This window comes from Haemaphysalis longicornis, unplaced genomic scaffold, assembly GCF_048455015.1.
Source record: "Haemaphysalis longicornis isolate Haplotype H1 unplaced genomic scaffold, Haemaphysalis longicornis Haplotype H1 scaffold_1, whole genome shotgun sequence".
NCBI lineage: Eukaryota > Metazoa > Arthropoda > Arachnida > Ixodida > Ixodidae > Haemaphysalis > Haemaphysalis longicornis.
Window position 1 is genome coordinate 399258692 of NW_027526203.1, and position 26852 is coordinate 399285543.

Genomic DNA, 26852 nt, shown 5'->3' on the forward strand with positions numbered 1-26852 from the left:
CATGTTTTTAAAATCTAAACTTTCTATACTTTGTCAGGCACACCCCAATTACAATTAGCCCACACCAACATAATTATGAACAGGAGGCATCTAGACTGCCAGTAATTTCAAGTAAGTAATGTGCAGGCAGTTGGTCGCACCATCTTGAATGGTATTTTAACACCAGGTTCACTTTGCATGAAATCCGCACTTGTGTTGCGCTTTGTGTGGAATCCCACTTCGGCACTCTAAGACACCAGCCTCCAAACTTTACTGCAATTCCACTCCCCAATTATGTGAATTACGGATGAACAACACAGCATCAGAGTAAAACTACCCGACAGTTGAAAACAACATTGCAAGGCCAGGCTTGTCTGTTTTCATGTGCTCACCCCTTGAAAAAAATGCCTCCTTTACCCTACTACTGGGAACAATCTTTTCTCAAACCACCCCACTACATCTCAATCTCATTCCTAGTTTTTGTGGTGCACGATACAGAGGCTAGAATAAACTGCTACTACAGGTTTTCCCCGCTCAATTTAATGCACTCACCATACAATTTAATCCAAAAGAAGGGCTTGCGTTCGGGCTAGTTGGTATTCCATAACGTTCATCTTAAGCGCAGAAAAAACAGGGACACAGTAGACAAGGACAAGCGCTGTTTTTTCTGCGCTTAAGATGAACGTTATGAAATTTAATCCAGGCGCCAGCTACCATTTAATCCAAGTGCCACCTAATTTAATCCAGAAGCCATGTAATTTAATGCAGGTGCCAACAAATTTAATCCAAGTGGCAACCAATTTAATCCCATCCCCAACCAAATTAATCCAGCTGCCAGAATAATGTACATTTAATTACTAACACGCGCAGACCGTTGGTGCCGCGTGCTGTGAGCTGATCGTCTGCTCTTCGAATAAAAATGCCTTCAGAAGCTCCTTTGACAAAAACACATTACTTAAATGCCCTTTGCATTCCGATTTTCAATTAATGACTCCTTTTCTGCAGCGTTAAGCATTATTTCTAAATTATAATATTGCCTGTGAGATCGTTAGAAATACCACCTGCTCGCGACAGAAGTGTCGTCTGCTTGCGTAACAGTTCGCTGGCAAATCTGCTGGCGTAACAATACGTGAGCAGACGATACTTCTGTCTCAAGCAGGTGATCAGCATATGGCACCAACAGATCAAACGAGACCGCTCTCCTGGTCTGCAGGTGTTAGTAAATGTCCATTAAGCTGCGGGCACATGATATTTTGCACATAAAGGATCAAGAAAAACCACATTGTCACCCCACCACGCCAACAAAGTCCACAAAGCTGTGCCTAATTTCACACAAAACGCTCCTGATTATTCTTCTGATAACTGGATTAATTTGGCTGGCAAAGGGAATAAATTGGTTGGCACTTGGATTAAATTCGCTGCAGCCTGGATTAAATTGTATGGCGAATGGATTAAATTGAGCAGGAAAACCTGTGGTTTCCGCATTGTGACGTGCATGCTTACATGTAGAGACAAATTTTCACAGGAACCAGTCTTTTACCGCAAAAGCGTTCAAATTTACAACCTCTATTATATCGGAGAATATATTTATGCCTGGTGCCAAGTAAGCATTTTTCTGTGCATATACACATGTACACATCGTGATCTCACTTTTCGGCAGAGAAAATTGGCAGATCATCCCATTTGTCGCATTAGCACTTTCATTGATGCACCAGCATGCTTTCGCCATTTGGTCAGCCATGTCACCGACATACATGTACAGCCGCGGCCACTGTTAGAGGCAACACGAAGCGCGTGGCTGCGTTCATGGAGCACCACGACGGGCGCTGCGGGAATCTTGCGGCACATGCGCAATCAGCACCAGAGGTGGAAACAGCTGCATGTAGTCTGCTACGGCTCCTTCTACTTCGCCGCACGCGCTCTTGTGCGAGAGCACTGCTGCCATGGCGCTCTGTTAAGGTATTTGAACTGAGTTGCAAGATGCACCCAAAACTTTAAATGTTTTGTCTAATAAATCTGAAGCATGGATTTACAAAATCAGCATTGTTTGTCGTGTGATTCTCTTTGAAAGGATAAAAATGCTGAACGCGAACCTTTGTATGAAAAATGCTGGGGAATCAGTTTGTATGAAAAATAGTTGGGGAATCAGTGCGGATCATGAATGCATTAACTGGAGTCGAGTGCGGGCGGTCAATAACTGCCACCGCGTAGGCATTTTGATGCCTGAATTCTGTGGCATCTGTGTAGACCAGAGCAGCTGTCGGGCAAGGGCTCGAGCCGTTGAGAGTCATTGTGGTGCACTGGAAATCGGATGCATGTGCCTGAGCACAGGCCGAACAATAAGGTGTTCTTAGAATGACCCTCCACAAGTGGAAGGTGTATTTAAAATTTTCTGCGTGCCGCAATGCGTGCTTTGATAACTCAGTAGGAATACGTTTTGTTACAGCACCGTGGCTAGATTGTTTGTGTACTTTCGCCACACATGGCTAAGTGGGAGGAACCGTAGCAGACAACGCGTAGCAGACGACACACTCTGGCACTGATTGCGCATGTGCCACAAGGTTTCCATGGTGCCCACTGCCCAGCATGGCGGAGTGCGGCCATGCGCTCCGCGTTACTTCTAACAGTGGCCACGCCTGAACATTTTCGCACCTCCATTGAAAAAGTGCTTGAACAGACAAAAACACAACACTTAGGGGGTACCACACCAATAGAAAAATCTGATAATACAAGGGTTTTCGAATTGCAGAACAGAGAATGACAGTACGATTCCGCTTCTCATGCGATACAGTGCAAGGTGAATAGAAAATGGAGCAGACTGACATGCCGCTGTATTTCTTGATCATGGTCACACCACTCAAGAACAATTGTGTGTCACGTGCTACTCATGTCAGTTGATTGATTGTAGGATTTAACGCGCTGACACAACGCAAGCGATGAGGCGCGGCGTAGTGGAGGGCTCCGGATTAATTTGGACTACCTGGGGATCTTTAACGTGCACCGAAATCTCGTACACACGGGCGTTTTTGCTTTTCGCCTCCATCAGAAAAGCGGCCGCCGCGGCCGGGAATCGAACCCGCGACCTCGTGCTCAGCAGCGCAACGCCTTAGCCACTGAGCCACCACGGTGGGTACTCATGTTAATGGGCAGGCAGAATTGAGGAGAAGCAAATGCGCAATGCACTGATCCCTCTTATCAATTCCTTTTTTAACCGTTTTCTTTTCCTTTTGTTTATATGATTTGAGCACACAGTACCTATCCATGGCCACTAAATCCTTTTACAACCTGTTATCATTTCCTTACACTTAGTTGCTTCAATTATTTTTCCCAAATACCTTGCAGATATCAACATAGTGTAGTCTGGAATTCAAAAAGCAGTACGAGGTCAGCTACCAAATACATGCCATTTTGCACATCCTTCACCCCAGCTGGACGCAGGTTCAGCCTAGGCGACCGTTTTCAGAGTGAAGACGAAAAACGAAAGCGGCCAGGTTTTCAGATTTCGATGCACATTCCCAGGTGATCTAAATTAATCTGGAGCCCTCCACTACAGTACGCGTCATCGCTCAGGTGTTAGTGCGTAAAACTTGAAAACTTTGAAAATATGAATTTGTCCTAGGTCTGGGGCAACGCAGTATGCATTGCCCCAGACGTAAGGGTAATGACATGGAGGCACCTGCATTGCTGTTGTCGTCACTCGTTTCTGGCCGGCCAGAAGTGCCGAAAGTAAGCTACAAAGACAGCGACACTGTTGCCCATACTGCCTGGTTACTATACCTACTGAGTTACACTTGCCGTGTCGCTCACCAAAATCACTCCATATGGTTACCCCTTCAGTGAGCATTCGAATTAAAAATTATTCACTCGTTAGAACTTCGTTTTTTTTTTGTCTCTCATAGAAAGCACCCCCCCCCCTCCCCCAACCCCCTAGCCTCCGCGAAAAACTATTAGGCAAAAAAGTTTAAATTCAGGTTTTATCTGCCAAAGCTGCCCCTCAGCTATCAGGAAGCCACAAAGCCACAGTGTAGGGCTGCGATTAATTTATCACCTTGGGCACCTGAAATGTGCACCAAAAGCTCACACGCGAGGGCGTCTGTTTATTACCCCTACTAAAAATGCAGCCTCTAAGGCCTCAAGCTGAATCCACGGCCTCGTCTAGTAACCCAAAGTGGTAGCCACTACACAACCCCAGCAGGCAGGAAAACAGTGTAGCAATACAACTGTTGCTCTCGGGTAATGTTAGCTGCACAAGGCTCACACGCACTTAAAAGCAGAGTTGCTTAATATGTAGAGCAGTGAGACTCCCCATACCATAGTTACACGATTCTAACGTGCCCCAATTGCAACGCGCAGAAAAGTTTACTTTAAAGGAGTACTGACACCAAATTTTGACGCCTAAAAAATGATATAATTGGCTTCATTAGTTTGTACAGATGCCTCACAGAAATTTTTGCAGCGATCCGAGGCCGGAATCACATCTAAAATCGATTTTGATTGTCCCGGCCGCGAGCTTCCACAAATCGGCAGCACTAGCGAAATCGCTTTCCTCGTGACGAAACATCGGCCGGCGTGTCTGGCCGGTTCAGGGTGACGTCATATAGTCGTTTTCGGAACCGGAAACGATATCCTGCGCTGCTGTTGTCTGTGGTATTCGTTTGGGCAGGAGACGTACGGGTGTAGCTGTGTGAGCAATGCTTGTAAACTTTGCGCACTTTGCGTGTTCGACGTCTTTGCTCTTCAGTTCGTGGCCGGTGCATGGTGTTCCCTTGCACTGGTGCCGAAAACCACGCAGTGCCGGCACCGTGCGGTGCGCGATGTCGACGCGGTGCGCGTCGCCGAGCTCGCCCAAGTTGTGCTATGGCAAGCTCCGGAATGCGAAGTACTGCTCGTGGAAGCCTACCTGAGCAAATCGACGACGACGCCAAGAAGTATTATTTTCCACGCGACGACATGCAGCGCTAAACGTGGACTGAGTTCGTGCGCGGCGGCGGCCGCAAGAATTGTCGCCCAAGCCAGCGGGCTCGGCGTTGCTCGAGTCAGCTTGGGTGTTGGAACTTCAGGCTTAGTATCGTGGCGAATATTTGATCGCCGGTATCTGTACAACTGCTAATGACCATCCCTTACACAACTTTTCATCACACTATCATCCCCTTTTTCGCATACTGAGCTTTATTCTGGCGATAATTGCCGTTTCAGCGATCGGTGACCAAGACATCTGCCGTAGCCTATTTTGATTCTGGCGCGCAGGTGGCGCCATCTTTCGGCCGCTCGCCACACCGCGGTTGTGGCAGCGCTGGGTCAGCGTAGGCTTACCATCGCGTCAAATATCTGAACGCCGCTTTCAAATTCAGCGCTGATAACAACCCCTATCACAATTTTTCACCACACTAACATCTACTTTCTCGCATGTGGAACTTCGTTTTCGCGATCAGATTGATTATAAGAGTGGCGACAAGCTGTTGCTATCACGGTCTGCGCCGGTTCGAGCCGCAATGATATTAAAAACGGACGACGGCCTAATCGCCTGGCCAAATAAAGTTGCTGTGTCTGTCGGGTGGCAGCGACTCATCCAAGTCTGACGATTCAGACGACATGTCGACTGCTCGGGCGAGTGCGGACCATGTGCAATCGTAGCAGACGATGCAGCGAACGTCAGACTGGCCCGCTTGCAGGCTGGCCTTCGAACGGCCATTTTCCCGCGCGGCGACCAAATTTGAAACTGGTTGCAATAAATGTGCTATAATTAATTCTGTGTTGGCGGCTGACGGCTTTCAGTTCGATTTTCATAATTACTGGGCCAATAGGTATTCTTTACAGCATAAAAACTGAAAGCAAGAAATTTAGTGTCAGTACTCCTTTAAAAATTTCGAAAAAAAAAAAGAAGTTTGTTGTTTTGATCGGATTGAATTGTATTTTTGGAGGCGTTCGTATACTTTGAAATGCTGCTGGCCGCTTTAAAGCCGCTTTCAGCTCAATTATAATGCGCACAAAACTTCACGGTTACGTTAAGCAAAATAAAGGTGTGCATTAGAACCGTGCAAATATGGCAGGTTCTATGTACCAAAAAGCGACCCCTGGTTTGCTCCCCTTGTCCAGGGGCAACCGGATTAGCCTGACATCTGTCAACAGAAAGTTGTACAGTGGAACCCCGCTGATACATCCCCCGGACTTACGACGACCCGCTTCGAACGACGGATCACCGCGGTCCCGCCAAACTCCTCATAGAAACAATGCATTAAAAACCCCGATGATATGACGCTCGGGTGCACGCAGTCCGCTTCCTACAACTAATCCTACCCGGATACGACCCCTTACAAGCGGAAGAAGCGGCCATCGCTCTCGCCATAACGCAAACTACCGCCAGCATAATCATCACAGATTCGCAGCAAGCGTGCCGCAACTTCTCGTGCGGATGAATTCACCGCACAACCCACCATATCATCTGCCAGCGTCCACCAGACAGATCTATCATGACCACATGGGCACCCGCCCACTCTGCCGTCCCGGGCAACGAAACCGCCCACCTGTTGGCCCGAGAGTTATCCCACCGAGCCCCGGGAAGCGAGCAAGAGAGGCCAACCCCGCTGATCACGTATCACGAAATAACACAGCACTACAAGTTGGGACGTATCACGTACCCAGCACCGCATAAACACCTAACGAAAGAGGAGGAACGGCAGCTCCGTGCACTCCAGACGAATACTTTCCCCCATCCCACTAAATGCCATATCTTGCACCCCACCGTATATTCCCCGCTATGCCGCTTCTGCGGAGCCCCCGGGACGCTCTTTCATATGGTAGGGGGCTGCGCGCACGCCCCACTACATTCGCGAAATCCCTCCATTCCTTCTCGCGAGCTTTGGGAGAGAGCTCTGACCAGCTCCGACCTCAATGACCAGCGCCTGCTGGTGTTGAGGACTGTTGAGGCGGGGAAAGCTCAAGGGGTCTTAGACTGCGGACTCCTCCTCATTGCTTTTCGCAATAAACACATTTACTCTCTCTCTCTCCTACAACGTACCCTGGCGCGGATAAACCGGCGTGTTTCCCATATTTTACACCGCTTCGCCGCCTCGTCCCGACCTTCCTTATTCTTAACCCCTGTTGACACTGCTTGATGTGCAAAGGTCCGCAGGTGGGCCAGACCACTTGCTGAACAGATGCAAGCAAGCAGGCGGCTACTTGTGAGTGGGAGTTGACCTGCGACGGCCCCACGCGGCAGCAGTACACTAACGCGCCAACCGCGAGAAGTCGAAGTTCAGGTGGCAGGCGGACTGTGAATTTGAAGCTCCCATCGAGCTGCCGACGATAGTGAAAACACATACGACGCAGCTCAACGGTGATGACCGAACACCTGCCTTCCTCGCCGCTAGATCCGAGTTTGTTTTTGTTTTTTTTCACAATGCTCTGTCACCCCCTCTCTCTGCTTATCAGTGTCTCAAAGCCGTACTGTAACTCTGCTCCTTTCTTCAATAGAGGACCTCAATTGACGTGCGCCCGCCGCAAGGGTAGACACTTACGTTGACACCACCATTTTGTGTCAATTGCTGGCCGCCATCACTGTAGCAAGACCGCGCTATAATTTTTGCCGCAACACGGTTTACTCGCGAAGTTTGAATCAACTTCTCTATTTCGCTTTGCTGGATCTTGTGGGAAACAAAAACAGCTATGTGTTGAGCACTGTGACCCTATAGCGATGGCACGGGACTGTTCAGAGGGCGTCTCCATCATGTACGGGAATGCCGTTTATAAAGCAAAGCTTTACTACTTTCGTCCAGCGATTTCGCAGAGGATGCGCAAGGTGACCTTTTGACTGGAGACACACCCATCGAAGCGCATCGCATGATTCGCCCAGCCCACTGTCGGCGCTGCGCACAAGGCCACGTTTTCAGTCGTTCTGCGCAGAACGAGCAGCGGTAGCCACCGCCACTACGGCCGAGGCAGCCGACCACCCCTGCAGCGTCCCATGCATGCGGCGCTGGGTCGTCTCGGGCAATGTGACTCGTCTCGCGCCTGGCAAAGAGGAACTGTGCATTCGCCCCGGCAAATGCCGCGTTCGCCCGGCCTCCTCCTGTGAGCGTTGCACGGAACCGAACAGCTTTGAGACATGGTCGGCAATAAAGCTAAATCAAAGGTTAAACAAGCGAAACCAAGATTCAACCAGACTAAGCCAAGCTTTTGCTTTGAATATCCCAGGTTAGCTAAGCTAAGCCACAGCTACTTTTTTTAAACTCCGCCTTGTACTATTGTTCGTTTCACTTGGCCTTGGCAGTTTCACACTCGCTTTTTCCCCTCTCAATTTGCTCGACCATGTCGGCCTTATCTCACGTGCACAAGGCGCAGGGCTGGCAGGCTATAAATAGCGCCACACCACACGGATGTCACATAGCACGCGGCGCTTGGCTGGCGGGTTAGCTCGGACGCATGGAGGGGAGGGGGGCACAACATAGGCATTGCTTTTATTTTTGTAGTGAGAACAACAATGGCCGTATTCTAGCCGTTTCGCTGTGGCCGGTGGCTGCACTGCGAGCTGAGCGTTTGCCTAGCATACCTGCCAACCTGGTGACATAGAAATTCGTAACATCTGCGGACTGGGAGAAGTGTTGGGCAGCACACTTTAATTTTTAAGTCTAAAATGATTCACGTTTTCTTCACGCGTTCTCATGTTTTCATAAGCATACATGAAAACCGTCAGTGTTGAAGAGTAATGAGCAGCAACTTCATTGGGAAGGGCCGCAAATTTGGATATCTACGATTTCGAGAACACTTCGTAGTGCTTTCGCGGCTTCGAGCCCGCATTTGCACTGCGAAGCAACCACCGCAGTCGTACCATGCACAGGACGCGGTAGTCATACAAAGAGCGCCACGAACACGGAAGTCGTAACCGGCCCATGAACAACATGCTATGAGCAGGCTTGCCGAGGTAGCAGCAAGTTCACCCCGTTGCGTAGCCCACCCCGAGAAGACGACAGAAATCGCAGCTTCGCAGATGGTGATAACAAGACTACGTATTGCTTTCTCGTGGTGGCGCAGGTTCCACAGTGTCGTTTAAATCGATGGTCCCAGTTTTTTCGAAAATTCGTAAAATTTCAGGCAGGATTCGTAAAATCGTAAGACGCGTCAAAATTCGTACATTTTACGGAAAATACCGAAGAGTTGGCAGGTATGGCCTAGCAACCGCCGCAGCTGGCAGCGCCGCTCACTGCGCCATCTGGCATGACGTCAGAGGAGGAGCCGGTGAAACCGCGTTGCAACAGAGGAGGAGCCAGCATTGCATCGTATATATAGAAGGGGCGGCTCGGTGGGATTCGTCGTCAGATATGGAAAGCGAGTCGGAGAGACTGAAAGAAGCCAGGCTTCGTCATTGGAACGAAACCAAGAGGAGGCAGCGAGCCGAGGAGACGAAGGAAGAACTAGCCGCACGCCTCGAGTGTTTGATGTAACACTAACTAAACGAGAGGTAACAACCAAACGTAAACACGCAGACGTATGAAGCCAAACGATAAAGATGTAAGCGCACATAGAACCAAGCTAAACAATAACATTAACCGTACCTCTCACTACGTACACCCAGGCATAACTGAGTTAAGCCACAGCTAATTTTTTTAACATGGGATTTCAGCTAAAGGTCTGCAAATCACACGAGAATCCGCTAAATATGGTAGTTTAAATAAGTTCTTAGCCCACCTGTTGCGTGAGACTGCCTACTAGGCCGGCATTTACAAGCACCCCGGTCGTACGAACCCCCGATAATACGATGCTTTCTCGCGGTCCCTTGAAAGTCGTATTATCGGGGTTCCACTGTAGTAGTAATCAGTTGTTTGCTGCTGCTGCTACTGCAGGGTAATGGCTTAGAGACATTTCCTAGTCTGATGATTCCTAATATGAAAGGCTCCATCCCCACCCCATATATGCTCACCCCACAGATGCCGTGTTAATACGCCCGCTCTTCATTTAGGAAGAACGGGAGGCAGTGCACTAACGCCCTGCAATCTGAAGCGGAGTTTCACAACTGGTAAATTTAATAGCCCATCAACACTCATCAGTTGATAGCAGTAAGATGTACCTGCGACTCGGAAAATGGACTCTGCATGTTGTCTAGCAGACTCGCAAGATCTTGCTCGCAGTATTCCATGACGAGAAAGATGCTGAAATGAATGAGCAAAACCTGAAATTATTATTCAGGCCTGTTCACCTGTCAGCTTTGTGCACAGTACACATGCCCCAACTCGCCTTTCTAGGCTTTTTCCAACGGCGACTTCCTTCAGGTTGACAATGTTTTGGTGCTGAATGTTGAGCAAAAGGTTAATTTCACGCAAGCCGCTGACTGGAATACCTGCAAACGAAAAAGTCAGATTGGGAGTGTACAGCCTCCCAAATTTTTAATAATATAGCGGGAGCAATGACCAATCGGCATGTCAGCACCTTATCACGGTGTTCACCAGCAAAATAGGCGAGGGTACGTGCTACGTGCACAGAACTATCTGTTGTGGGGGCGTCGTCTGCTCCACTGTTCTTCTTAGAGCAACACACCCCCTGTTTTTCCTATCTTGCAAGGCCGTTTCACTACCGCCAAAGCTAGCTAAGCAGCTTGGGGCACAAAGTCATTCAGATGCAGTGGCAAGGGGGTGTACCACTCTCGAAACTGCGTAGCAGACGACACTCACACAGCAGATAACCCTATGCGCGTGCGCGTACTCTCGCCTATTTCGCTGCTGAACATGATAAGGCGCTGACATGCCGGTCGGTCGTCGCTTCCGTTGTATTAAATATTTGTGAGGCTGTACATCGCCACGTCCAGACGCGACTGCAATCATCGCTAAAGTTATGTCAGGACGTAGCCATTCCTATTGTTAGTACCGACGATCTGCAGTTATTGCTGGTGGGTAAAAATCGACACCAAGACAAACTGCTCTCATTGCGAGTTGTGAAACAAGTGTGAAGTGGGCTCTCGTCAGGCCGCCTATAATAAGTTGTCTAGACCTAACTTTAGCGATTAATACAGTTACACCTGGACGTAACGCTGTAGGAGTAAGGAAGGTTTCAGGGCAGAAGAGAGCACACGCTTGTAAGTCACGTTAAGTGAGCTGACGGAGCCTATCAAATTTGTTTACCATCTTTCTCCTGTTCCATCCGCACTTTCTTCATCGCTACCATTTCTCCAGACTTCAAATCGTGAGCCCTGTCTGTAAAAGGAAACGTGGCATTCAGAGTACCATTCACGATGTCGGATAAACAGCACTCCCACGATACAGGCAGAAAATTAACCACAACACTTACAGACAATCCCATACGTTCCTTCCCCGATACGGTTCAGTTTTTCGAAGTCCGTTACCAAACGGCATCGTCCAGTCTGTTGTAATAAAAGAAATCATCGGATGAAGCGCGGGAGCAACAGCGTGAGCTTAGATTAAGCATAACAACAACAAACAATGACAAATAGCAACCATTCTGACAGGACTTATGCTTAAAACTTACCATGTCCTTATCCGGAATTTCAAAAAACTTTCCAGTGGACAGTGACGCTAAAACCACACGTTTCTCTGGCGCTCCTTGATTTAAGCCGGTATCCATGTTTACAGGCTCGTTCCACACAGAAGACAGCATAACAGTGTGCACAGTCAACTTGAACCGCTTGGACGTCTAAATAGCCGCCCGTATCCCCGTATCGCCATACCGCATACGTAAGTGGCGCTAGTGAGTTCACTGTATTAAGGTCCCTGAAAGAACTAGATTTGCCCTTTGCCTGTAAAGCAGTGCCGTATTTTATTTTATATATACTGACTACAACAACAAAGGCATTTCCCGAGTCGGAAAGTCCATTCTTTGCGCCAAACATGCGCCGAATATTCTCATCCTGGTGAACCACCGGTTGTCAGTTCGTAGCAATAATGGCCAAGCCCAAGCCCACTTTTCTCTTTATTATTGCTGAAGCAATAGGCGGAGCATTTTGACGAAATTTTTGGCCGTCGATCCGTGGACAGAGAACTGCAGAGCGCGAGCAGCGAAAAGCGCCGGTGGCTGCGGCCGCAGCCACCGACATAGGTGGTAAGGTGCATTCTAGCCACCTTATCCATGGCATAGACGCTTGCTAGACTCGAGTAGGGTCAGTAGGGAGACCTCAAGTCGAAGTGCGGCTCGCCCCCTTCTCCGCCCAACAACTTTCTTTATTATCTCTCTCTCTCTCTCTCACACACATCTTTTCTCTTTCACATCTTTTCTATTCCACCCCTAACCTCTTCCCTAGTCTTTTATCCCCTCTTCCCCCTCCCCCCAGCTCCCTGCTGGGCTAAATAATATCCCCAGTGCACTTTCCTTTCCTCTCTTCCACCAAATCACTTCTCTCTCCGCCCAACAACGGCGTCTCAACGCGTCCCGGCACCACTTGTACACGTTGTAAAACGAAATATGCAGCGAGTGTAGGGCCGTGTAGGTGGCAAGATTGAAATGGAATGACGGTGACAAAGGGCCAATACTGGGGGAAAACAAAACAGGCAACGGGCGGCCAGTGCCGCTGCTAAAGCTAGCAAACCTGACCATAGAAACAGAAGTAGAGCACGGTTAATTGCATTGGTGTGCGAGGGTTATGCGAGAAGCACTGTGCTGCAGGTATAAAGCCTGAACATGGTGTGCACATCAGCTGAGCCTCAACTTGCACAAGATGCTTACACATTCTTAAAGATCCACGAATGGATCTTACATTAGCTTTTTTTTTTTTTTCGATCTATGATGTCATCATAGCTTTCCTTTGGTAAGGCCCCTCTTCGTTTCCCAAAAAGTATGCAGTGACAGTAAATTACAAATGTTATGCAGACATAAATAATTTTTTTGCTTTTCTCCCCCTCCTCTCCTTTAAGGTTTATGAAATAAACACTATACTTTGTGCCTTCACCAAGACAACCAAGCAAACAACACAGTCCACTTGTGGTACAAACGCAGTGCAACTTTGCAAACACCAATGTAAAACCAATGTATATAGCAACATCAGTAATTATGGCCGCTTTGAACTGCACATGCACGCCCAGTCTCCGTTGAGAAAAGTAGTGCACTAGTATGACTTGCAGACCAGGTCCATCCAGTTGTGGTTAGAGTGTGGCAAGGGAGCATCCTAAACATCCTGCCTCCCCTATGTCATGTGCTTTGGAACTTGCATTAACACGCGTATGCTTAGAAAGCCCGTACACTCAGCCATGCTCCAAGGTATCTGCCACTGCTTACTTCCCAAGAAGTCTCTCGCCATCTGCCTACGAGACGTCGCTGCCAGTACCGTATATTTCACGAGAACTTTTAGCCATTGTGTGCGTCTGTGCATTTCTTCTTTTTTGTGTGTTGTCAATAGTTTACTGTGAGAGGTCTACAGGTTCTGGAAGCTTGGAGGTATGGTGACCATTACAGAGGTCACTTGGTTGTCGTCAGCCGCACAATGCATGTAGTTGGCCAGGCAGTGCGGCCTCAAGGCCACCAGATACCCACGAGAAGAGGTGGGTGAGCAGTCCAGCAACGATGGCATTTTTTGGTTGCAGTGGCAGGTACTCCTTTAAGTGTGCCACAGATTATTTTGCGTATTTTGGCATATTTTGGCTGGTGCGTGAATTTGAGAATTTAAACTGTAATGTGATGGGGTTAATACATCAAGAATATACAGCCATTTGTTGTCCTTAAATGAAAAGTGCAATAGTTTTAACCGGTATACAGACAGAACTGCGTAACAACTGACAGTACTGCAGTTCGGTTTGGAAACCATTGTGACGACCTTGCGGTAAACATGATGAACATGATGAAAAGTTGTTGAGTTTGAACTTTGACAGTGAAAGTGCTATATGGTGCAGCACTCTGCACACACATTTGCTTTCAGCAAAAGGTGCACAAAAAAGTTAAAAGCCAGAAAAGCTGGAAATCTGCGAGAGGTGCTGCTGTCAAGTAAATGGCATAGTGGATGCGGCCTTCACCTACCATTAAATGCTTGCTCTTGGGTTCGAATCCCAGCATAAGCCCAATTTTTTAAATGCATTTAGCATAATAGCCCCACCACCCCACCCTGAGCTGACCTTCCATGAAGCCTCAGTTCTTTGGGTGTGTGGTTTTGATGGCCCTGAAGGGCCATAACGGTAAAGGATGCTCATGCTTGAACTAGCACTTCATGAACACACGACGTTATACCAGAAGTGACATCAACAGTGACTGGAAGTGATGTCAATTCCAGTGGTGTCGTCGCCTGGGTTGTGTACTGCAGAGAAAGGAGCACTGGGTGGGGAACTGATGGTGAGCCCTGTAGGTCGAAATGTGCATAAGATGCTCATTAATATGCCGTCACGAGATATAAAGGAGAAGGGCTGCAGTGACCTGACATGATGAGGAAGCACGGTTGCATGGCTTTGCTTGTGAAACTCTCGGAAGGGCAAATTACAAGGTACAAGTTCTGGTCACCGTACTCTTGCACAGCGTGCCCGAGCTGTGCCAACCAGCAAAATCTGGGATGTGGAATAAAAATTACACCGATGCGGACCATACGTAAACTTGAAATTATTTTTGCATCGGCAAGTTGGTTGTGGCCAAAATATTCATCAATTACCTGGAATGTTAATTGCATCTCAATCAATTTGGAAGCACACGTCGGAGGATACTGGTAATTTTTTTAATTTTGTGTACATGCCTGCGGCGCATTCAAAATACTTCGGGTGCATTCTCGGGTTCACTCCGATTTGGTTTTAAAAATAAGAAAAAATATGCTTTCTTTGCCGCAGTACCTGTGGTGTCGTGGGGGCTGGCAAAGAACAGATACGAGCTGCATGCAACATCCATTATGCGTGCAGCTCCTGTCCATTGTTTGCCAACCACCTGCTTCATTTATGTCTAGGTGTGGGCTTGAGACTCTTTGTGGCAGTTTTCTCTTGGCACCATATGGCCTCCACAGTCCCCGTTGAACAGCGGCAGTGGTAGATGCATACTGGGGCAGAAAGGGGGGGAGGAAGGGGCGTGAACAGCTAAGAGAAGGGGAAGGGGGATGGCATGCACTGAAGACTCCGTAGTATGCTGCACTAACCTTGTAGACACTTTTACTTTCACAAAAGCTGGTGCCATTTAGAATAAGGCTCATGCCAGGTTGACCTCCCTGCTCATTTTGCTACACGGCCAATATTTTTGGATCCAACACTGTTTATCGGCCCTGGTCAAATAATGTGGCCTTTCAAAGATTTGACAATAAATTAGCAAGCTCTTTGTGCACTCAGCACTGCTATTTTTTCAATTTGGGGGGGGTTTACATGCCGAAGCTACACTTAGGCTATGAGACGTTTTGTACTGGTCAGCCACAGATTAGGTAATTTAGACCACCTGGGGGTTTAATGTGCGCCAAAATATTAACGCACAGGCGCTTTCATTTTTCGCCTCCATTAGAAACACAGCTAACTACAGCCAGGCCCGAACCTGCGCCCTTGGGATCAGCAGCAGCACAATGCTTTAGCCACTGTGGCCAGACAGGCAATCAATGTACCCATCAAATGCATTTATTTTTAATGCCAACAAAGATCCGCAGCATGACTAGTGCATGATTGCAAATGATAATGAATGAGAAAAAACGATGACCCAAGGTTAACACCTGATGCACTTCATCCAAATGTCCTGCATTTCAGCTGCAATGGTTTCAGACTGCTGATGACGGGCAGTGTGATCCAACTCCTGGCCCTCTCACCAAATTTTAGACATGTGGCATCAGCTGTCTGGTTGGGCAGTAGGTAACAAGTCCCACTAAAGCCGCAGAGTAAAGGGGAACAAAAAAAGGCCCAAAAATACGGCGCAGCTTTACAACTCCTTCTGCCGAGCGGCCTCACATTGTGGCCAGTTCTTGCACCAGGCTGAGGAGATTGGTGCCAAGATCTTCGTCTTGCAGGGTCCACGAGACGCATACTGCTCGGCTTGTTGCATCATCCTCCAATGCACCAACCTTGACCAGTGCTGATGCGACTGCAATGGAGCCGTCTGGAAGCAGCTGCACCCCCGATAGCCGGTCCTTGAGTCGGCTGTAAAGTGTATCAGCCAATGCAGCCCTCGGGAAAGCCACTGTAGTGGTAAATCGTATTTCGTGGGGTATCAAGCCTAACTCTTGCAATGCCTGCCGTACGTCCACAAGCCGTGGCACTTCTCGGTCCTGCACCACAAGGGCTCCATGAATAATCTTCAGCTCTTGGTCAGAGCGCAGGGCTTGCTTGAGCAGAGGCAGGCCCACGTCAATGGGCACCTTGTCGGGGGTCTCTATAGTCACTGTCTCACCATTGGCTGGCATGTAGCAGTCGATTGCGAGCTCTTGCAGAACCTTCTTGCGCAGGAAGTCCATCTTCCCCGCTTCCCCGTGGACCAGCAACACGTTAGCCGGCTCGCACTGCCGGATCAGCTGCATGATGCCCTTGGCATCAGCATGTGCACTAAAGGACATGTACTGCACGGACATCTTCACTTCCACCACTTGCCGGTTGTCCAGCTCTACCTTGCGGGCACCACTCAAAATCTTGTGGCCCACAGTGTTTGCTACACAGTATCCAGGCATGATGACCATGTTTGCCTCAAACGGCGCCCACTTTTTGAAGATCTGCAGAGAGAGGCCCGCGTGAAGCATTCCAGGAGTGGCAAACACAACCATGGGCCCAGGGTTATCAATGAAGGCCCGATCAAAGGGCTTGATGTGCTTAAAGTCAAACATGTTGCGCTGCACGAACGTCTTGCGAATCTTCTGATTTGTCCACGTGATGAACATCTTGTAGAAGTTTGTAGCTTTCTCCGTGAGACCAACGGCAAAGTAAATGGGCACGCGCAAGTTCATGCGCTCCCAGTAGGTCTCGAGCAAGATGCAGAGCTCTTGGGCGCGCCCTAGCGCGAATACCGGAATGAGGACCTTGCCGCCCTTGTCTATGCAGTCGTGTACCTTAGTCAAGAAGTCACGCTCACGGCAGCGCTTCGAGTCGCGGACAGTGGTGGCGTACGTTGATTCGGTTATGAGCAGGTCAGGCCGGCACTTGTCTATCCAAGCAGCGCCCAGGTGGCGGTCGGGAGTCATGTTGTAGTCGCCAGTGTAGACCACTGATTGGGAACCCACTCGAATGTGAAACATTGCGGCGCCCAGCACATGCCCCGCGTAGTACGCCTTTATCTCCAGCTCCTCGTCTACTTGAACCGACTGGTGCAGGTTCACGGCTACCACTTTGCGCATGCAGTCGCGGATCATGGCGGACGTGAAGAAGTTGGTCTCACCCTTGCGGTCCACGGTAATCTTCCGGAAGTCCTCGAGAAGGATTGGGCATATGGCCTTGGTCGGGTGCGTCATGTAGATGGGTCCTGTGTAACCAACCATCTCAGTCATGTACGGTAGCGCGCCGCAGTGATCCAAGTGGAAATGGCTGATGATGACGCAGTCCAAGTGGTCGGTGAGAGGTCCTTCCTGCGAGATGTAGCTGAAGTCCGGAAATCGCCGCTCGTCATTGAACCCCATGTGCATACCGCAGTCGAGCATCACGTTCTTGCCGCCGATGGTGAGCAGTATGCAGCTGCGGCCGACGTCCTGGCCGGCGCCTAGCGGAGTTACACTGATCTGTGGCATGTCCTCAGGCTTTCTGCTCAGGCTTATGTTAGTGACCTCTTACTGCTGTTGTCACAGTCACAGTGGCGTACTTTGACAAGTAGTCTTCGTTGTTACATTCAAAACACCAGAAACGTAGAAGCCAATGGCCACAGGCCACAGCTACGGGGCTACGGCCGGGGCTACCTTGGCTTGCACTCGGCGTGCAATTCTGGTCGTCAAGGTGGTCTGACGTGCAAATAAGAAGCCGTCGTCGCACAGCACCAACGTCAGGGTAGGTTGTGAAGAACTCGGGTGGGGGTACGCGGCATGCAGTTCGTTTTTAGTTCGTTCGACTCAACCTTTCTGCCACGGTGCAGGAGCCAACGTGCAGGAACGGAGAAACTAGGAACGGAGAAACGGAGAAACATTCCTTATGGCAAACATGCTGGAAATAAAAAAAAAAGTGAACTTGACTCTGTACTCGTCTGCCCAGCAGCCGGTGCATCAGAAGGCTATGTTTAGTGCCACGAGCTGTAGAATTTAGGTAATCAAAGCTGCTTCAAAGAATTGCGAAGTGCGACGCACCGCTTGAGCTAGTTTCCCTAGTTTCACTTCGTGACCATTTTAGGGTGCTCTGAACTGCTCAAGAGTATCTCCGCATTTTTTACTATAGAATTTTCATTGCGAGATAACTTCTGGACGGCCCACGAACTGCGAGGAACTGTACAGAGCATAGAGTTTCTCAATATCACTAGTGAGAAACTCTATGGTACAGAGATCGCTCTTCGCACAGATAGTGCAAATAGGGACACCCGCTCGAATTTCGACTGCTTCAAGCGCTTGTTTGGAGTCAAGAAAATGGGTTTAGGAAAGGTGGTTATAGGTAAGCTGTCAGTCAACTAACAGCATGTATAATTAAATAAACACTCACTGTATCGATATCATGGAAACATGTGTCGGTGGCGTAACGTTGTTATTGATTTGAACGAATGTAAACAGAAGTGGTTCACTCGTAAACAAAAGTAGAACGTGCGAAACGTCCTTCCCAATGTCGAATCGTATATCGCGGGAATGCTGCGTGTTTCCTAGTTCCAAAACCCAATAAAATGTTGACTCTGGTATATTTCTGGTACGATTTACGGAAAAACCTTCATTCCACTCGTCGACAGAGCTAATATCTATTTTTCAGGTGGTGGAACCGGCTTCATTGGAACAGAGCTAAAAAATGCCCTGAGCCGACTTGGTTATGATGTAATGATCGTATCGAGGAAGCCTGGAGCCAATGTGCTAACGTGGGTAAGTGGTCGTAGCTGTTAGCGAAATAACTTTGATTTAGGCAGGGGCTACTTCAACCTTGATGTTGACCCCCTACTGCTGAAAGTACGGAAGTTCAGACAGTCAGTCCATTGTATTATGTAACAGCGTTGTATTATTAGCCCACAGTGTGCTATAAATGTTTTTATTTATATATCTGGCTATTACACATTCTGCTTCGTGATTAAAACTGTGCAGATGGTAAAATATTTTTTTAGCACCCACTTATTTAGCTTCGTTGCCCTTGTTTTTGCAGACTGATGTGGCAGAAAAGGGCCTGCCCAAGTGTGCAGCTGTTTTCAACCTGGCTGGACAAAACGTCATGGATCCTATGCGAAGGCACGTGGAAACGGAGGGGCTGGTATCGGTTAATTGACAAAAAAGGTGGATGTACGGAGGGGCTGGTATCGGTTAATTGACAAAAAAGGTGGATGTTTTGCCGGCGTTGTAGACATGACCCTGCCATAAGGAAAATGACCACGGACTAAACAAATATTCTGCTGGCATTTTCACCTGATTGGCTCTTGGCTAAAGGCCGGCATGTTCCCAAGCATTTTTGTATTGTCTGGAACTGTTGTGTTGGCACTATTTTAATGTCTCTTCGATTTGGTCTGCACTTTCTGCACCAGTTCACGATCAGTTCAGTGCAGGTGCCACCACTACAGGACTGGTCCTGCGCTTTTTTCACTGTTTTTGCGCCTCTTCTCTAGAATGTGCAAGGAAAGCTGTGACCTCTACCTGCACTCTCTGCACCATCAGTAAATCGAAGAGGAAAGCACAGGTGCCACGCAATGCACTTGAAAATTGAGAAGGCGAGTGCTGTAGTACCTGAATAAGGTCAGCGTGTGCAGCCAAATCGAAGAATACTTTAATTATTTTCCTGTATTCGCACTCTTGCAACTTTGTGACGAGTAATTTTTACGCCTTCAATACAAACAGCATTGTACTCTGCCTGTTGACTGCCAGCACTGTTATTGGGTGACTGGAACTACCGGATCTTTTATAAGTGGTGGCACTTTTTAACATGCTTAATATATGCCAGCATGCTACGCGGCCCGATTCGTTGCCAGTTGATTTCCTGTGTAAAGATTTTATGCGCCAAAAATTTCCTCTGGTCTGTCATATCGGTCACTTTGAATTAGCGGCAAGGTAGGACCAACACCACCTCTTGCATCAAGTTTAGCTAACAGATCGCTGTTAGAAGATACGTTAACAGTTGCTTTTAGTAACTTATGATGTATAATAATGTAGCACAGGATATGATCTGAGGACGTACTTTTGCTGGTATTGAACTTTATTTTGTACATTAACTACAAAGGTACTGTAATTTTGGCATTGCCATTGAGAGGGGTGAAAACCTGCTCTTTTAAAAACTTAAGAGGGTCCCTCTATGATGTGAACCCATGTTTGATGTGCGTGTACTTTCTCTCATTTCCGCTGTCATTGTTTGTTTAATTGCTCTCTTATTGCTCATCTTTTGCTTGTTCAATTATTTCTGTAGCACTCAAGTTGGGGAAGCACCGCTTGGTTATGCACGGTAGCTGATATGGACGCCCGCCTTAGGCGCCACCCGCCGACTATCCTGGGTGTTGCCTAGCGATAAGTTTTCTTGCTCTAGCGGCATTCTTTACCCCTGTCACCTTGACTGAGAGGCCTCAAACTCGGGCAGAGCAATGTTGACTAGCAACAGTGTGTGTGAACAAAAAATGAATATGCCAGTGTTTCAAGCGAGCTTTGTACAACCGCGACACAGACCCGCGGCACAAATCCTCAGAGTGAGAGCATACCTATATGCTTGCATGCAAAAGTTGACCGCTGACAAATTCCATCACAGGTGGACACCTGGCTTCAGGCAGAATGTCTACGCGAGTAGAGTGGAAACAACGAAAGCGTTGGCTGATGCTATCCGCAAGATGGAGAGTCCACCCAAAGCATTTGTCACAATCTCGGGAGTTGGTAAGCCCATGTTTTTGCTTGCTGTTGGAATGACAACTTTGGCTGCAAATTAAGCCGTGTGAAAAGTGTACTCAAAAACATTCTTGTAAGGAGAATGACTTTCAGGTTGTGGTCTTGTCCCAGAACGGACTCCTGCCGTGTTGAGCGTTCAGCAGGAGAAACCACTTGTAGCTTGTACCTGTGTATTCTTAACATGTGGGTCCTGCTTAAACCTTGAGTTTACACTGCTGGCATACACTTATGCAAAGAATGAGTACTAGTAAATACACTGCAAAACTAACCACAGCCTGTTTATCCTACCAAGTCACCATAGCAACTTGTTTATGTAGCTGATGTGGCAAAGCAACAAGGACAACAAAGCAATTGTTTGCAGCCATGCCAGGCAAAATGTGTACGTTCGTGGCGATGCTGAATGGTGTTGCGAAGGGGTTCCTGGTAAGCCTGTGCAAGTAGTGTGGGTTCTTGCGAAATTTGGCTTCGAAAAACTTTTTAATTGCGGACAAAGTGACATTAGATGGAGAAAGAAACGATGTTACACCAAACAGGGTTGCAAGGGAGAGGTTTTAACAGTGATCCCTCGGTGGACAGTCCTCCTCTCTGACCAGCCTTTATAAAGGTGTGGCAAACATTGTTAGGTTCGCATACAGGCATATTTAAACATGAGTCACTGCCTCCTGTCAGCACAACTATACCCCCAGTATTAGTAGACCTCAGTGTCACAACACAGTATTCAAGGATGGAGGCACTCACCATACAAGCTTAGGACACTGACCAGAATGCACAGTAGAACACTGCCGTGGTCTGCATGGGGTAAGTACATGAGGTGTAAGCTCGTGCAGCTGCTCACTTACAGGGGGAAAGCAAATAATTCTGTCTTTGGTGCAAGTTAGTTTGGCTCCAAGGTGAGCCAAACAGTGCACAATATGCATGTACACCCTTTGTCAAAATTTTGTGGGCCAATCATAAGCTTTCTCGACCACAAAGAATTCAAAGAATCGGCTTTACCTTTAAGTATGACAGAAATATTTTAAGGCAGTAACAAAGAAAGGTGTTTTCTCTAGCTTTCCTGCATAAAATCTTTCAGCCTCGCTTGGGATGTAAGCTTGCACATTGAATTTTTTGCAGCCTGCGCGTTTCCGACTTGGCCCACAAAATTTTGACAAGGACTGTACATGTCAAAGATGTCCATCATTTCTGAAACATTAATGCTACCATTTTAATTAAATGCACAGCTCATATTTGTTCGTAAAACAGAGCCAAGGGGCCTGCACGTACAGGAATAGTTGGTGGTGCTGAAGAGCTGAACCCGAACAGTGGCAAAGCTGCAGACTCTGTGCTGTGTGCAGAAACTGGAACCAACTGTGGGAGTGAGAATAGTGGCAGTCAGGGTTGTGGTAAAGCCATGGCAAATGGATCCATTGAATTTAGTATTGTGGAAAAACCAGCAACTTCACTCTGGCTATAGGGGCGAACCACAGTGAACCCATCCTACATCCTACAATCTACAATTGCCATCCTCCTGTGTACATCAGAACCTACTCTATAAAAAAATGGTTGGACTGTGGATGCGCACTGAGAAAGTTGCAACAAGGACCACACAGAGGAAATTATTTTTAGTTCATACTTGTCTGCCCTCTTCAGAAGAGCATTTCAGAAGCTAGTGGGTCTTTCATGAAGCAAAAACTGCTAAATTTTTAATGAACCAAAGGTTCAATGAAAAAAACTTGTCTTTTGCTAGTCTGATAAACTGTCGTAAGATTGAAAGATAATTCCCAGCACACTTGAAACAGCTCGAGGAGTGGTTTCTGAATGAGTGCTCTGGTGTGAAACAACGACTTTCTTTAAGTCTTGAGGTCAAGCAAAAAAAGAATAAGGAACAATCATGTAAGAAAAAAAAGATAACGAAACACTTCAGGCTAACCTTCAGCAGCTCACTTTCCCCGAGCACAGCAAAGGAGCGAGTTCAAAATGAGCACTTTCTGGGCCTAATAGAGGAAGTTGCCAAATAATCGTTGGCTTTGCCGAAGGCACCCAGTATTTTAAGGCATTTCTTGACAGCACAAATGCGATTGGCTGTAAATTGCTAGCATCACTGAAATGTGGCCAGAGATCTCCTTTTTGCCGTGCGGTGTACTGCAGTCTTTACAGCGTGTATCCGGGGCTGTCACAAAGTGCAGGCTACTACAAACCAGACCCGGTGAAGGAATACACGGAAGACAGTCCTGGTGGTGACCACGATTTTCTCGCCAAGCTGTGCACCAAGTGGGAGGCTGCTGCCAAACTCCCACCTGAAGTCAAGTGCCGGACTGTCACCGTGCGCTCAGGTGACAAGTCATGAGCGGCTTTTGATTTTATTCCTGTTGTGCAGCTAGAAGAGCTTGCTTGTTTGCTTGCTTCGGCAGCCACGAGACGCCCTGGTGAAGCGTTAGACTTTGGAACATTGTGGATGTAAAATGAACAAGGAGACCTGAGCCGCAAGAATAAAAGGATCGATAAAACGAGTGTTATATTGAAATGAAGTATTTATTGCTGTGGCATGTACTTTCAGAAATTTCAATCTACTTGTAATAAGGTTGAAACACCAAGGAAATGTCATTGTTTTGACCAATGATTTTGTAGCCATTTATGTAGAAACAGGAAGCACAGTTGAATCTGTTTGCATTGTTGAAGTGCCTAGGAAATGTCATTGTTATAACTAGGCTGACCACCTAGCCACATCACTTGCATTGTAGTCCTGCTGCATTGTCCAGCATCCCTCAAGTGGTAAAAAGGGTGGGGGTAATGTGGCTCAATTTTGGAAAGAATAAACTACACAAAACAACAGAACAGAGGAAGGAGAGTACAAATAGACACAGCGCTGTGTTTGTGCGTTGCTGTTTTGCATTGCTTATTATTTTTTTTAATAATGTACCAACTCATCCAATCTTCCGTTTTATCAGTGTCAGAACTTTGTAACAGTCTTCATTCATACCTCTAGTAGCATTTCCACAACTGGAACACAAAAGCAGGCATCAGAAACTTCATAAAAATAAGCCAGTGAAAAATAGTGTGGTAGTAAGAAAAAGGACAAATGAAACATAAAATTAATGCCCTTGCTACGGACATCTCTAAATTTTTATATACAGTCGAGTCCTTATAACGATACCGTTTATAACAATATATCGGATATAGCAATGAACCGCTACGGCACCGTCCACTTTTGTATGCTTTCTATGGGAAAATAAACCGCTTATTACAATGCTCCTGTGCCGCGATATCGGATATAACGATTGAATCGGGTTACAGTAAGCACCCAAAATGCGAGCTGCCGCCGGCTCTCCACACCAACCACGCCGACACCATGCGCCGCGATGAGCCTCATGTCCCGTCCACCCCTCGAGAGGAGGAGGGGAACACTTCTCCTTCCAAACACCCCTCCCGATGCCGCCGCTTTGGCTCCCTCCCCATGCCTGCTGCTTTGAATTTGACTGGGTGCCTCTTCAACTACCTCCGTTTTTCCGTGGATCAAACGTCAGGGCCGATGTTTTGGAAATGTCTGAGTGCCTCACTGAAGAGGCGATCGTTGCGCGGATATGTGCTGCGGACAGCGGTGGCAGTGACGGCTCTGATCACGCGGTTGCACCGCCTACTCGGGTAGCACCTTCACAGGAGGCCCAACGCATGACAGTTTCTAAGAGACTAAGTGAAGCACCTATAGATGCTCTTGAAAAAGATGTGCGCCAGCTTCATGTGCAGCAAACAAAGCTGACCGAGTATGGCTTCTTTTCCACAAATAGGTAGCAGTACAACCTTGCTTGCCTGCAAATTAAATGTTTTGAGCCCTGCTCTGTCTTTTTATTTAGCAACCCACATATAACAATCATCGGTTATAACGATGGGATTTCCTTGGCACTTGGATATTGTTATAAGTGGGCTAGACTGTATGCCGTAACTTTCAGTGTACTTTTTGTCTATACTATATAATAACAATAATATGGGATACAATGCATCTTCATAATAAAATTTAGCTAGAGCAACAGCTTGACTGGGTGCTCAAATGCTGGCATACTGTTCCTTATCACCCTTTCCTTATGTGTAAAAAAATCATCCCCCCCCCCCCCCCCCCCCCCCCCTCCTCTTCCCGACAGTTAACCTTCTGCAAGTGTCTCATGCATTTCAGTGATGGAAAGGTTGTCACCTTAGTTACAGAAACAGGCTATTCAGTAGGGAAAAAAAAAATAGGAGAAACTCTATAAAGCATTTAAAGGTTCAAGGATGCATACAGCATCTTGAAACTTGCACATATCAAAGCAGGCTCATGTTACCTCTTCACTCTTGCAGTGTTGCCTCCAGGCCATTAGAAAAAAATGACCTTCCCTCTTGCATGTGCCATGGCACGATTAATGTTTCTGAGAAGTGGGATATGATGGACACAAAAGCAAGCGCACTGCATAGTGCACATTGTCTTTTATGTTTGTGTTGGAATCTCGTTTCTTTTTAGCATTTTCTCACTAGTTAGATCCATTAGTATACAACCAGCGACGTAGCTTTATTGCACTACAATACGTACGCAGCATCTTTCAGTGCAGAACTCTACATGCTGGTATTTGGACCTAATCTGCCGAAGCTGCACCTCACCTAGACCAGATATTTTCGATATGTGCCACTTGCGAGCAAAACCCCGGTTCAAATCTTGGCCCTGTGTGCACTGCCCCCCCGGCGTGACGTTTTGAGCATGAACGTGTCCCCCGGTGCGCAGGCCTGAGTGCCGCGAGGGCTCTCTGTGCCCAGGTGTGGTGCTGGGCCCCAAGGGCGGGATGGTGCAGCAGCTGTACTGGCCCTTCTTCCTGGGCCTGGGTGGGCCGGTGGCCAGCGGCAGCCAGTTCATGCCCTGGGTGCACATCCACGACATCGTGGGCATCCTCGTCCACGCCATGAGCGGGGAGGCCATCACGGGCGTGCTCAACGGCGTGGCTCCCCAGGTGGTCACCAATGCCGAGTTCACCAGAGAGTTTGCGCGCGCCATGTGGCGGCCGGCGCTGTTGCCGCTGCCCAAATTCGTGCTCGACTTGGCCTTCAGCCCAGAGAGGGCCACCATGATGACCGAAGGGCAGAGAGTGATCCCAAAGCGCACGCTCGAGTCTGGCTACAAGTACAAGTTCCCCGACGTACGGTCTGCGTGCCAGGACATACTTCAAAGCAAGTGATGTCAAAAAAAAAAAAACTGCCCTGAAAGCTGTTTCATCATTTAGCGTGGGTGTGTAACACTTCAGCTTGCCGTGTTTGTTCCCCTGCCACAATGCGCAATAAAGTACAATGACCGTGGATATTTGTGTGAATATCTTGGACGCAAGTAATCCAGTTCACAAGGCCCCAAACAAGACAACCGAAATATGTACAGTTGCTATTATAAAAGATTACTGGCCATAAACTGATGCTGTTGTTTACCCAATGTTTGTTGCTGCAATATTTTGGAAGCACTGTGAATTAATCATATGCAGGGTACACTTTCGATAACAGATGCACTTCGTACCGCTACTTCCATCAGGCAGAGGCTTTAATGCGTAGGCTGTGTTGTGCTAAATGTACCTAAGTTACCCGCTCAGCCTGTGTGCGAGGGAGGTGGAAATTCCGAAAGCTGGGTGAGAGAAGTTTGGAAGGTATAACTGTCCTGCGTGTTACTGGTACATTTAGGGCACACCTTGTGATACAAACTCAACTACGCAAGGTGTACAGTTAAACCTGGATGTAACAAACCTCTATGTAACAAATTCCTGGATTTTAACGAAGTTTTTCAGTTCCCAATTGCCAGCCCCATCGAAACCCATGTGTTTGCGACCTCTATTAACGAAGGCATTGCGATGGTTAACCTTGATGTAACGAATTTGCTACACTGATAACATTGATTTTTGCACTTTTCTTAAAAACTGGCTGAAAAAATGCACTAATTTAGCGAACTTCGTCCGCGCCGCAAACTATCGTGCATTTCCAGTGTCAGTGCGGTGTCGGTTAGGTGCTATCTGTGGTGTCGGTTCGTCGGTGACGAGTTCCGCTGCCAGAAAACGAAAAGTTTTGT

At 47.7% G+C, this 26852-nt stretch overlaps 3 protein-coding genes across 9 annotated transcripts in view; 1 reads left to right on the forward strand and 2 right to left on the reverse strand.

The window, feature by feature from the left end:
* Positions 1–11621, reverse strand: part of Cdc2rk (cyclin-dependent kinase 10) — a 57413-nt gene extending 45792 nt beyond the window's left edge. For 2 of the 4 annotated variants that reach the window (XM_077686761.1, XM_077686762.1), the window contains exons 1-5: positions 11455–11619; positions 11257–11329; positions 11091–11162; positions 10210–10312; positions 10043–10124 (exon numbers count right to left, since the gene is read on the reverse strand). In XM_077686761.1, the coding sequence (XP_077542887.1) occupies positions 10043–10124; positions 10210–10312; positions 11091–11162; positions 11257–11329; positions 11455–11583 (459 nt within the window). In that variant the 5' untranslated portion in view covers positions 11584–11619. Of the gene's footprint in view, positions 1–10042; positions 10125–10209; positions 10313–11090; positions 11163–11256; positions 11330–11454 lie in introns of all 4 variants that reach the window. The other 2 variants (XR_013319569.1, XM_077686763.1) reach the window with 2 other exon arrangements.
* A 1763-nt stretch (positions 11622–13384) lies between these two features.
* On the forward strand, positions 13385–26103 carry LOC144155381 (epimerase family protein SDR39U1). Of its 4 annotated transcripts, none has more exons than XM_077686764.1 (6): positions 13385–13457; positions 18717–18823; positions 19098–19180; positions 20676–20797; positions 22975–23121; positions 25568–26103. In XM_077686764.1, exons 1-6 carry the CDS (start codon positions 13400–13402, stop codon positions 25981–25983), a joined length of 933 nt encoding a protein of 310 aa, XP_077542890.1. In that variant the 5' UTR covers positions 13385–13399; the 3' UTR covers positions 25984–26103. The 4 variants fall into 4 exon arrangements, with proteins under 4 accessions (XP_077542890.1, XP_077542892.1, XP_077542891.1 ...); XM_077686766.1 differs by lacking the exon at positions 13385–13457 and adding an exon at positions 17779–17819; XM_077686765.1 differs by lacking the exon at positions 13385–13457 and adding an exon at positions 17989–18410.
* Ints11 (integrator complex subunit 11) lies at positions 15467–17763 on the reverse strand. Its single transcript, XM_077686760.1, has one exon. The coding sequence runs from the start codon at positions 17564–17566 to the stop codon at positions 15803–15805; it is 1764 nt and encodes a 587-aa protein (XP_077542886.1). The 5' UTR covers positions 17567–17763; the 3' UTR covers positions 15467–15802.
* Positions 26104–26852: the final 749 nt, after the last annotated feature.